The 12,588-nt window shown below is 43.4% G+C and overlaps 1 protein-coding gene and 1 pseudogene across 1 annotated transcript in view; one reads left to right on the top strand and one right to left on the bottom strand.

The window, feature by feature from the left end:
- The window catches only part of CRHBP (corticotropin releasing hormone binding protein), a 14,048-nt gene extending 7,426 nt beyond the window's left edge, over positions 1–6,622 (bottom strand). Inside the window, exons 1-5 of the mRNA XM_006873288.1 lie at positions 6,264–6,622; positions 5,766–5,862; positions 5,331–5,488; positions 3,343–3,553; positions 1,277–1,425 (exon numbers count right to left, since the gene is read on the bottom strand). Coding sequence (XP_006873350.1) covers positions 1,277–1,425; positions 3,343–3,553; positions 5,331–5,488; positions 5,766–5,862; positions 6,264–6,344 — 696 coding nt within the window. The 5' untranslated portion in view covers positions 6,345–6,622. The remainder of the gene's footprint in view (positions 1–1,276; positions 1,426–3,342; positions 3,554–5,330; positions 5,489–5,765; positions 5,863–6,263) is intronic.
- Positions 6,623–10,508: 3,886 nt separating this feature from the next.
- LOC102824293 lies at positions 10,509–11,952 on the top strand (annotated as a pseudogene).
- Positions 11,953–12,588: the final 636 nt, after the last annotated feature.

A 12,588-nucleotide genomic window follows, 5' to 3' on the forward strand; every position in this document is an offset into this window, starting at 1 on the left:
AAAAAAAACTAGCCTGCTATATTTGGTCAAACACTTAATGAAATCACCCTTAATGTGATGGCTGGAACTGTGGTTGCCTTGGCAGGGCCAGACCAAATGATTTCGCAGGCCTTATACGGCCCATGGGCCAGACGTTCCCCACCCCTGTTATACAATATACATCAAGAATGGCAAACAATAGCATGTCAGTAAGTCTATACCAGAGATACTTGTTAGCCCTGATCCTTACCAAAGGGTTATTTTCCACTAAGGTCCAGTTAAAAGGGCAGCTGCTGACCTATGCATTTGTTGTTGTTGTTAAATGATGTTGAGTCAGTTACAACCCATAGCTACCCTGCATAGGGTTTCCAAGGAGCAGCTGGTGAGCTTGTACCACTGACCTTGCAGTTCAAATAGTTTTGCAGTCTGGCACATTAACCCACAGTGCCACAACAGGACTCTGCCTATGCATTTAAGGGGTTTTAAAAATGGATATATTCTGTTTCTCAGTCCTGGTCAGACTTATCTGGTTTTCACTGAATTGTGTCTAAAGTAGAAGCCATAGCTGTCTTTGATGTGACAAACACCTGGGCTTTCTTAACCTAGACTTATGAGAAAGTAAAAGGAAATAAGGAAGTCTTAAAGGGAAGAAGCTATCTGTGTGAGTAAATGTGGCTAGGCTCAGTGTTAATTTTAAGGTCAAGGGAGAACAAGTTGCTGGGGATTTTCAGCTAATATTTTTGATACAAAATGTACTGAGTTAAATGTAATGCAAAAATACTTCCAAAAAAGTTACTGCAACTTGCAATTAAAAAAAAAAAAAAAATCCAGTTCCGTTATTTTATGCCACACTTAGCATTCCTTCTTAGCACAGTTCTGCCAAAGAGATACTTCCTTCATGTCAAAAGAAAATTCCAATAATCAGAAAAACAGCTGTGTAGATGACTCACATTAGGTTCTGCTAGGAGAGAAGTTTTGTAAAAGAGGCAAGCACAAGAGAATTGAATTGTAATTATAGACCACAGCTTCACCAGAAAACATTTTCACATCACAAAAAAAGTACTCAGATAGCAGATGGGTCACCTGAGTATGTGACTTGCACATAACTGAAATAGAAGAGGGGTGTGATTTAGAGCAGCAACGTTAAGTACATGTGAGATTCAATAACCAATCACAGGTGGACGATTGAATACGGCGGCTCCAGTCTGCTCATGTCCTGGTTTCTTGCGCATGACAACTTTTGCTTTGATATAGTTGGGGGCTCAGAAAATGATTCTGAAGCAAGTAGGTAACTCACCTTTAACTGCAGACCATTTAAGTGTCCCAAAGTGAGATCCGATATTTTTATCACCACAGGATAAATTATGGAGAAGCTGCAGTTTCGATGCTGGTGTGGAACAACCAGGGTAAACCTTCCATTAGGGGTCTGGGAGATGACATTGCAGGCTTTGAAGGGGGAAAACATATAAACACAAAAATAAACCATAGTTATATTACTTGGTATTCTGAGTTTTTATAGAAACTCAATCTATCCTTATTCTAGGCTTTTCATTGTGGCCTAGGATCTTGTGCCCAGGAAGACAGTATATGACTCACCAAGGCAATTTGAAGGCAAGAAAGGAGTTGGCGAATAAAAATCATCAAAGGCATGGATGTTGTCAGAAGGCTTGGGGTTTACAAGGCGGGTTCTAATCTCAGGGAGTTACATTGTTTATAACACTGACAAGACATAAATCAATAACCAAACGATACTATCTGGATGTCATTCCAGGAACCCTCCAGTTAAGTAGGGTCCTGGTTCAAGATGGACGCCTAGAAGAATTAAGGACTAAGGTGGCACTAGAACTCAAAAGCTGTCTGAATATGGACAGATGGAGCGGCTGGGGACACTGGACTTAGGGAGGGAGAGGGACTGTGTGCTGATGGCCGGGGGGCGGGCCTATGGGGTGTGGTGGTGGTTATGTGCCATGGAGTCAGAACGGACTCACAGAGACCCCGTACAGGGTTTTCGAGGCTGTAAATCTTTATGGGAGCAGAAAGCCTCATCTTTCTCCCACAGAACAGCTGGTAGTTTCGAACTGCTGACCTTAAGGTTTGCAGCCCCATTCTTAACCACTACGCTACCAGAGCTCTATGATGTATGGAGGGGATTGTAATCATTGCAATGAAACAAAATACGATTCGATGAATGTAAAGCTAATGTTCTCTCATGTACACCCACATAATTCACAATAAAAAAAATTTTTTAAAAAAAGCTGTCTGAAGTCAGTATTCATTGAATCAAAAATCATAATGTTAATTTGAAAAATAATCATTAAATAATAAAACAGTCACAAAATAAACCAAGAAAGATGAGAAAGACAGGCCTCGCTTAGGTGAACAGAAAAATGTGAGTATTTGCTGTGTACCACAGGCTCGAACCTGTGAAGGTGGTGCAGGATGAGGCAGTGTTTCGTTCTGTTGTGCACAAGGTCACTATGAGTCAGAACTGAGGACACTTAACAACAACAAAATAATAAATTGACTAAAAAAGAAAATCTTCATGTTTCATTTATTCCCAAGAATTTCTGAAATTTTTTGTTATGTCTCAAATCTAGACTTAGAGTATGATTCTTCTAGCTATAAAACTAGGAGTATTACACAAGCAAGACAGAGTGAGATATATACACATATATTTATATAGCCCACAAATATCTAAGTGTGAAAGATGATATTTGTACTTGAATAAACACAGGGAGGAAGTTGGACAACTATTGTGGTAGGGAGGGGATTGCAATCATTGAGATGAAACAATAATTTGTTGAATATGAAACTTATATTCAACAATAATTAGTTGAATATAAAACTGATGTTGAATACAAAACTGGTCTGTAAACCTCCATTCAATTCACAATTAAAAAAAGAACCCACCCCTCAAAAACCTAGAAGCATCAGAGTTTGCACTTTGGGGGGTCAATTTATGGGAACATGAACATATAAGGAGTTCTGGTAGCGTAGTGGTTACGAGTTGGGCTGCTAATCTTAAGGTCAATAGTTTGAAACTACCAGCTGTTCTGCGGGAGAAAGATTTACAGCCTTGGAAACCCTATGCAGGGTCACTATGAATCAGAACCGACTCCACAGCACACCACCACCACCATCACCACAACCACCATGTTTTCTGATTGATCAGAATGGGTCAAAAGTGCTTCTTGCCTCCTTCCTATATTTTAAATTATACTTTGTTTCAAGAAGAACTAATGTTTCTTGATGATATGGAAGTGTTATGGATTATAACCAAACAAAATATACAAGAAATCATTCATTTTTTCCTCTAGGATAATTTTTGCTCAAATCCTGTTTTTCAACTGAATAGACACTTACGAAAGAGGTTGGGGTTGGTCTTTATGGTTAACGTGAATCCATTTCCTGGTTTCTGGACTCGGAAGAAGATCATGGCCACATTCTGAGAGGATCTAATGCTCCTTCGGCTAAGACCGCTGTCACAGAAATCTATGTACCGCTCAGTTGTGGGGAGAGGATGATCCTGGGAACTGGGAAACTTCTCCCCCTTGAGAATCCAACCATCAAATACCTTCCAACAAAAAATACAAACACAGATGATCATTCCCATCTTCTTCATAAGTGAAGAATTGACACCTATACTTCCCTGCCATCTTGCTTCTTACTGGTGTATATTTCGACTGTGAAGGTTGTTATGTAGACAATATGCTAATTTTTCTCTTGATGCACTTTAAAGTGCATATAAAAAACACAATATGATCCTTACTCATACTCTGACCCTATAGTACAGAATAGAACTCCTCCAAAGGGTTTCCAAGGCTATAAATTTTTACAGAAACAGAGTGTCACATCTTTTTCTGGCAAAGTGACTAGTGGGTTCCAACTGCTGATCCTAATGCACCAGAGTACCTTAAAGTGCATATTGCTGTTGTTAAGTGTCAATCGGTACCTATGGACCTTGCAGTTCAAACTGACCTTGTGGTCCAGTGCTTAGTCTACAGTGCCACACCAGGACTCCTAAAGTGCACATAGCTCTAAATAAAAGTAAATCAATTTTACTATAATTTATTTTAAAACTTTAGTCACCCTTGTAAAGGAAAACTCAGGCAATGTACGTTTTTATCCTGGTTACATTTTCTCTGTTCCACCTTCGGAAGAACTCCATAAAGCACTATTTAAATTTCCTTTCACTCACTTAAATAAATGTGAACACAATATCTCAAAAATAGCAAAAGATAAAACAGAACCAGCAACTTTATTTGCTAATGACTATATACACCCACTTTCCTAATTTTAAAATATCATCCTGTATCACTTTAAAGTATCAATAACTAGTTTCAACACTCAAACAATGAAGACTGGCAAGCCACTTAGGATTTTTCCTTCTCTTATTAACTTCTGCTGTTGAACAAAGGGATGGGATGTCTTCCCTCTCAAAATCACCACAGGCGGCAGGATCTCGGTTTAATGCGTCCAATCTAATCCACAATCAGCAAAATTACCAATAACCCAAACACAAATGATTTTACCCCTTCTGAAGTGTTTGACAGGTCCCACACTAATTCCACTTTGGAAGCTTTAATCATGATTATTTAAAATTGCCCTCTTAAATTGCCCTTTAGACATATTTATGGAGGACGACTGGAAGTGGGGATATTCTAAGGTTGGAGCCCTTGTCAACCTAACTCAAATTAGATTCCTTCTCAGCAGTCACTGCTTTATTGCTCCACAACCTAGCCAACCAGGCATTGAACATAGAATGTGAGCCTGGAACCGCTCTGGAGAGAAAGAGATACCAGCAGGAGAGAGGCAGGAAGGATCTTAGATGGTTGTATGGCTGGCTTCTATCCAGGACCGGCCCGCTTCAGAGCGCCAATTCCAGCTAGTCGTTTGTTTGTTGATGTTGCTTTCATTTTTCGTGCGCCCTAGTCTTTGGTATCACTAGTTCAAGTTATTGCGCTCCTGGAGCCGGGGCAGCGCACAGATGCGCATTTAAACCTCTGCAGCCTCGGGTCCCAGGCACAGGAATGTGTGGGGTCTTGGGCATAGGCGGGGTGTCTAATTAAGAGTTATCACCCCCGCTTACAGCTGGTGACGCTGTAAGATCATCACTGGACTGCTACTCACAAGATCAGCAGTTCAAACCCACCAGTCACTGCTCTAGGGAAGAAAGATGAGGCTTTCTACTTCCGAAAAGATCTACAGTTTCGGAAATCCTATACGGGGGTCGAAATCGACTGAACTAACAACTCTAGTCCCTTGCTCTGCACCTCTACGCTGGGCGCAGCGCCCGGCCCTCTCACCCTTCGGTGTCCCCGGGGCTGGGCTGCGCGGTGCGCGCGCCTCACCTTCAGGAAGTCCCCGCCCTGACAGTCGATGGAGACCGTGTCGTAGTGGATGGTGATGAACTCCTCCGGCTCGCTGATGAAGAAGGAGGCACAGTGCAGCTCTGGCCGATTGGCGGTGAAGGTGAACTGGCCCTGGAGGCTCAGCATGTCCAGGCAACCTGGGGAAAGGGCGGCAGGACCAGCGGGGCCGGGGTTGCTGCCACCGCGCGCCCTCTGTCCAGACTCTGCAGCGCCCCGTGCCCCGACTTCCAGATTACCCCAGATCGCCCCTGGGCCGCCTTCGCCGACAGATCCTTAGCGCTGACAATCGTGCCCCAGGTGGTCCTGGCCACCCTTTCCCCCGCGGTGCTCAGAGCCTCTTGGTCTCAGCGCGTGGTCCCAACCTCCCCACCTTCCTCTCGCCTGCGGACCCAAGCCGGGGGGCAAGAGACTCACGGAGATCGCGGCGATACAGCTGCTCCCCCGCCAGCTCCCGCTTCAAGTTGGCGCTCAAGAGGAGGAAAGGGTCTTCTTGGTCCGCTCTCTCCCGTAGCTGGAAAGGAAAATGGGTCAATTCGGAAAAGTTCAAGGGGTGTTCCAGGTGATCCAGGAGAGCAGCACCACCCCATATCACGCAGCAAAGAGAATTAAAGAGAGGGGATTAAGGGTCTCCCCAGGTCCGGAGAAGTCAGGAGGTCATAGACCCTTTCCGTCAGTCCAGGATAGCCCAGCTGTCAGAGGAAGGCTGGCATTATTGGGTACGTTAAGAAGCAGTGAGGAAGACCAGTCTAGGGAAACCCCAGGAACTAGGGGGCCTACAGACAGAGAGGAAAGCGCTAAGAGCAACAAAAGGCTGAGAAAAGAAGTGAAGTTAGAAGCAGCTACCCATTACCCAAGATGGGACATTTCAGCATTGACGATATGATGGATCCCTCAGTGTAAGGATATACTCACCTCTAGGTACCGACTCTCTCCTCTTAGAATCATCAAGAAAATCAGAATGAAGTGACACTGAAGTTTGAAGGTAGAGGACATGCTGGCCTTGACTGGGCAGCTGGTGTACTCCTTTCCGGATGGCTGGGGGTTTCCTTCCCACACCTTCGTCCAGGCTGAGAGCTAGAAGCTGGTAGGGTCCCTTGGCTGGGTGTCTTTATAGTGCAGTGGGAGGGGAGGCTTTCTGCCCCTCAACTGATCAGTGCTCAGTAACCATGGGTTACCCTGTCTCAGTGGCAATGTGCGTTGCAATGACGAGGGTATAGCTCTAAGCCACAAATTTTCAGTGTGGTCCAGCCTTATTCACCAAGAATGATTTCAGTCACTACAACTTGGTGAATTAAAGTGTGGGGAAAAGAAAAGCAGGAAAGACAAAGAAAGAGGGAAGGCATTTTATTTGACCTGCCAAATGCTGCATTCTACCCTCCTGTAGACTTTGGGCTAAAACAGGGACAGATGGTGGGTAGTTTGGTTTTAAAAAGTGACAAAGTAACACACATGCATAAAATATCCAAACACATATAAGCTTATCATATAGTCTTGTCACATAACCTTGGATGAAATCATTCTGGAAATTGTCAGAGAGTATAACATTACTCTTAAACTGTTGTGAAGTGGTCTTAAGACTTTTTTTGTTATTGTTGGACATGATTAAAATATTTTTTGCTTTCAAAAAAGTCCCAGAGCAAGTTGTCACCTGTGCTAAGCTTGAATGTCAAAGTGACCACAAAACAGATCCACACTCATTCTATGAACATGGAGTGAGGGTGAGGGGGTGTGAGGGATTAAGAATTGTACTTAGAAGCAGACAGCTTCTAACTAGCAAGTGGAGGGACTTTGTGTCGTCCTGGGAAAATGGCCTATCGCTTGATTGTGACAGGCCAGTGGAAGACTATGGAGTGTCTGCCATGACATGTGAACTGAGGTATCCGAAACAGCAAAGGACGCTAAACAAATCCCTTTTGATTCTAAAATCTATAACCCCATTAAGTACTCACGAGCTGCTCCTTGGAGAGCACCGTGGCTCCTTATAATAAGTACTGGGCTGCGAACCAAGGTCCACGGTTCGATCCTGCCAGCTACTCTGTGGAAAATGAGGCTTTATGCTCCCACAAAAATGTAAAAAACCTCGGAAACCTTACACAGGATCGCTGTGATTCAGAACCAACTCAGAGGCACTTAACAACAACAAGCTGCTCCTTGGAAACCTTCCATAGGGTCACTATGAGTAGGAACCAATTTGACGGCGCTAACAACAATCTGCTGAGTCCTGGTGTGGCGCTGTGGGTTAATGCGCCAGACTGCAAAGCCATTTGAACTGCAAGGTCGGCGGTTTAAACTCACCAGCTGTTCCTTGGAAACCCTATACAGGGTCGCTATGGGTTGGAACTGACTCGACGGCACTTCACAACAACAATCTGCAACAGTATGCTTATTGTTTTATTAATCTTCCCAACAGAAAATATTGACAATGCAAACTTTGAAGGCTCCCTTTTACACAATTCTTGACCAATTTTTTGATATGTTGGGAAATGAGACATATGGTTGAGTTCTTGGAGAAATAAGAAAAAGTAATCAAATTAAGCTGGCCGTAGTTAGCAAAAAAAAAAAAAAGTTTTCAGTTGCTTTCAAGATGACTTGTTTGAATGAATTTGGCTATTTCTAATGCAACTATTTTTAATAGCTAGTTTTTTTTTTTTTCTAGATAGATTTACTATCGGGAAGGAAGAAACTAAGCAAGCAATCTTTGAGGAACGAGTATAAATTAGCCTATAAATTAAATACTTGTGTGCAAACTATTTCCAATCCAAATTCTGTATCTTTTGGTTCAAATAACCAGCAGTCAGTACAAATAGAATTTTGGAAGATTTCAAGGGACCCAATTTGAGCTTAAGGCATCAGGGGAGTTATTTATCAGAACACAAGGATATCTTTTTTTTTTTTTTTTAATGTTTTATTGTGAATTATGTAGGAGTTTACATGAGAGAACCTTAGCTTTACATTCATCCTATCTTATATTGTTTCATTGCCATGGTTACAATCCTCTCCAAGCATCATCAACCAACCAAAGGGTATACCCCATAAGCCTGCCCCTCGGTAATCAGCACACAGCCCCTCTCTCTCTCTGGGTCTAGAGTTCCTAGCCGCTCCATTTCTCCATGTCATCATCTATGCCTCCATCTCTGGTGTCACTGCTTCTCTGGGTAGGGTCCCACTCTCTGCTCTTCTCCCTTGATGGTCCCAGGGACCTTCGCTCCTGGACTGCAAAGTCAATCACTCCCCTCCTTTTACTACAAAACATCTACCTTTACATTTCCAACCCTCACAGTCAGTCCTGGTAGCAATTATTCACTATTGTACCACAAGAGTCCTATCCCCATCTCCTTTCAGATTGGATACTACTCAGTAGAGATTCCACCTTCCTCCACACCCTCTGTATCTAGGCTCCCTCTTGAAAGCTTGTAAGCCAGTCACTTCTTGCCTTTGTAACCTCCCTATTTTGGGTAGTCAATGTCCAAGTTGCTCATCCTTGTTTACCCTATGTACTAAGGGGGTGGGAATGATCCAATCCTCACTGTAAAGATTTGTTCCCTCTTTTGAGCTACTGTATCCATAGGTGTAGGTCAAGTTCATCAAATTGTATCAGATTACCCTTTTTTTCCCCTCTTCTTTCTTCTTCTAGTTGAGTTCTGATCATCTAGCCATTGAAGCCTGGTCAAGTGGGTATTATCTGCAAGTGTGGGTGTTCTTGTGCATATCCCCTAACTTCTTATCAGCTGGACACTTCACTCTCCACTCTAGTCCTCTGTGGCCATGTCTCTGTCTCTAGGTCCAGGAGTCCCCAGGTCTTGCCATTCTGCTGGCCAATGAGGTCTCCACCTGGGTTCACAGGAGTCTATTGAACATGGTCAGACTTTGCTCACAGCTTCATTGCTGTTTTTCCCTCACTTCCCCTTATCGGCGACCAATGTGATCACCAGTCAGACCGTGTGCCTGCTCGCGTATTTCCCTTTAGTCTTAGTCTTGGAAAGGGGTTTGCCCTGAGGGGACCCAACCACTTGCCTTGATGTCTCCTGGGTGAGCAACTTGCTAGTTCTTGTAATAGTCAGTCAGACTGCCATTATTGGTTTTTTAAAAATCTTTTCTGTCAGTCTTTCTTTCAAGAAATATCTTCTGTTCTTCTAGCCGCTCCAGGATGGTCTGCTTGTCCTTTCAAGTGGAGATTTCCCACTTCAGAAGATTCTGGATGGGGTTCAGGAGTCCACCTATGGTCTTAGGCAATGCAAAGGCTCTGCAGGAAGCCTCCTTCACTGAGCAAGTTGTACCCCCATTGTAGGTATTCCAATCAGTTATAGGTAAAAGACGGACTTACAAGCTTTCTATGGTGATATTTCTGGCTATTCCTTTCTCTCCCCCTCGTGTCTATTTTACAATGGTATGCAAGGGAACCCAAGATTCAAAAGACAGCCAAGCATCTTAACATTATTTCCCCTCTTTTACCCATTCAAACTATGTCTCAATCCCTGTTTCCCAGAACTCTGTTGTTCCAAGGTTGTGCATACATCATTCTTTACCTCTGTCCCACTTAGCCCATGCAAACCTGCCTAACTGTTTCCCCATCAGCCTTGTTTTCCCATTCCCCTCACCTCCCCAGCACCCAAACTCTCTTAAACACAAGGATATCTTGCAGAAGGTATGAATGACTTAATGAAAGGCAGGAGTTTGAATGCTGCTCCAGGGCTCTTTTCAAGCTGCCGTCTTCCATTTCTGCAGCCCCTGTGGTGGTAAACCATCCAGTAACAATTCCTCAATACTACATGTTACAGTTGTTGTGGTTGTTAAGTACTGTCAAGTCAGTTCTGACCCATAGCAACCCTGTATAGGGTTCCCGAGGAGCAGCTGGTGAGCTTGAACTGCCGACCTTGCAGTTCAAATGGCTTTGCAGTCTGGCTCATTAACCCACAGTGCCACACCAGGACTTAGACACATAAAAATATCCTGAACCAATGTTCTAATATTCCCCAGTCCACCGAACTCTGTGGGAAGAGACTCAGAGGTGAAAGCGTTGGTTCCTATCATAGCCTGGTTGCTCCCATAACAGGCATATAGGTGGAGAAGTGGAGCAGCAGTTCCCAGAAGAGGGGCTGCTGGATTCACAAAGTAATTGGTATCCAAAATTGCAGCCGCAAAAATCATGGTCTAACAATGTCTTTGATCACTGGTTTACTTGATTCAGCTGCTAGCCAAAAGGTTGGTGCTTTGAACCTAGTGACTTTGTGGGAGAAAGGCATGGTTATCAGCTCCCATAAAAGCTTAGAAAATTGTATGGCCAGTTCTGTGCCAACATATGAGGTTGCTATGAATAGAAATGGACTTAATGACACCTAACAAATACACAGAGAGTGAAAGCACACTAACTGCAAGGTCAGGAGTTCAAACCCACCCGCTGCTCCTAGGAAACCCTATACAGGGTTGTTATGAGTTGGAATAGACTCAACAGCACTTAACAACACACACATATGTTGTTGTTGTTGTTAAGTACTGTCGAGTTGGTTCCAATCCATCTTTCTCCTGTATATATGTGTGTGTTGTTGTTAAACACCATTGAGCCAGTTCCAACTCATAGTGACCCTGTATAGAGTTTCTGAGAAATGGCTGGTGGGTTTGAAGCGCTGACCTTGCAGTTCAAAGCAACTTTGCAGACAGGTGTTAGTACTTGTAGACGAAGATCGCTCAGAACATCAAGGGTGTTTTATTGAGCTTGGTAGAATAGTGGGAGATATAAACTGCGTGATCTTCATTCAGGCCTTTAGTCAATTCCAATCCAAGGTAAAAAAAAAAAAAGAGAGAGAGAGAGAGAAAAAAAACTTTTGTAATAGTCACATCTGTGCAGTAGGTAGGCTAAATTCAATAGGGAATAGAAGATTAAACCTACTCAGGTTAGTGTTGGGAAACTTAGAGAACTTGGGTTTTCAACTGATATGATTGTGTGCCAGTATGTAAATCCTCTTGACACCTTGGTGGCAAATAAACTATGCATGTTCTGCCACATTGAACCCGAACAAGTCCTCTGTGTTCCTGATGTCTCATCTATCTACCAAATCCCCTTGTTATTAGAAGAGCAAAGGATTGCAGATTGTTTTCTTCAAAGACTTGCTCTCTATATTGAGAGACAACCACAAAAGATGCTGCAGTGGAAAGAGATGGTTGACAGATTTGTTGGTTTTATGGACACCTGCTCTTTTGCTCTCATGGACAAACACAACAAGTTCCCTTCAAAAACCTATGCCTCTGCCATTCAAACCCTGAAGCCCTCCGCACTGGCTGTCAACCACAAATTGGAAATCTAACACATACATTCCACATACCTGGAGGTAAGTACCTTACAAGAAGAGAATGTCTGGTACCAGGAAACTGTAGCGTGCCCATGGAGTGCTGGTCCAGGGGGGCTTGAGGTTCGAGAAATGGAAGGAAAAGTCCAAGGGATCAACTGAGCTCAAAACAGAAAAAGACTTTTTTGGGTGAACATTTAGGAATGAAGCTGTCAGCGGTTGAATTCTCAAGACATATGCTGGGATGTCAAGAAGCCAGCTCTACAGAGTTGGACCCTGACACGAGTCACCACGTATGGGTGAAACCAAGAGGTTAGACAAGAGGAGAAACTGGTTCCAGACCAAAACTCCATCCTGAGAACTGTATGGAGATCTGAATTCTTGGAGAAGAGGCACCCTCACAGCTTTGAGGCAAATCCAATGTTCAGAAAATATTGGAAAGAGCAAGCCAAGATATTGGAAGAGAGAGATTGTAAAGTTGGAAGATCATCCTTTTTTTGTTGTTGGAGTTCAGAACCATCCTGAGTTCTTGTCCAGACCTTTCAAATCCTCCCCTCCCTACCATGGTCTTCTCTTGGCTTTCATAGGGAGTCTCTCACATTACCTCCAGAAATGTTGCCAGCTTTTACCCAGAGTTCACTATAGAGACAGAAGTGGCATCAGCTCCCCTGATTCTGAAATCAGTGAACTGAAATTTCCACCAATGTATCAGGACTGAATCTGAGCACTTGCTGCCTGTTGACATCGTGCTATGCAGTTCTTGAGTTTCTGAGAAGAGCAGCAGCAGGTCTAGAAGAGAAATTATGAAAGACAGGATCTCCCCCTCAATCACAATGTTTTCCCAACTACCTCATGTCATTATGGACTCAAATGTTGCTTTTCCCTTGTATGCCTGGGTCATTATTAAAAATGTACTGTTGTTAGGTGCCATTAAGTCAATACTGACTCATAGC

This window comes from Chrysochloris asiatica, unplaced genomic scaffold (genome assembly GCF_000296735.1).
Source record: "Chrysochloris asiatica unplaced genomic scaffold, ChrAsi1.0 scaffold00234, whole genome shotgun sequence".
NCBI lineage: Eukaryota > Metazoa > Chordata > Mammalia > Afrosoricida > Chrysochloridae > Chrysochloris > Chrysochloris asiatica.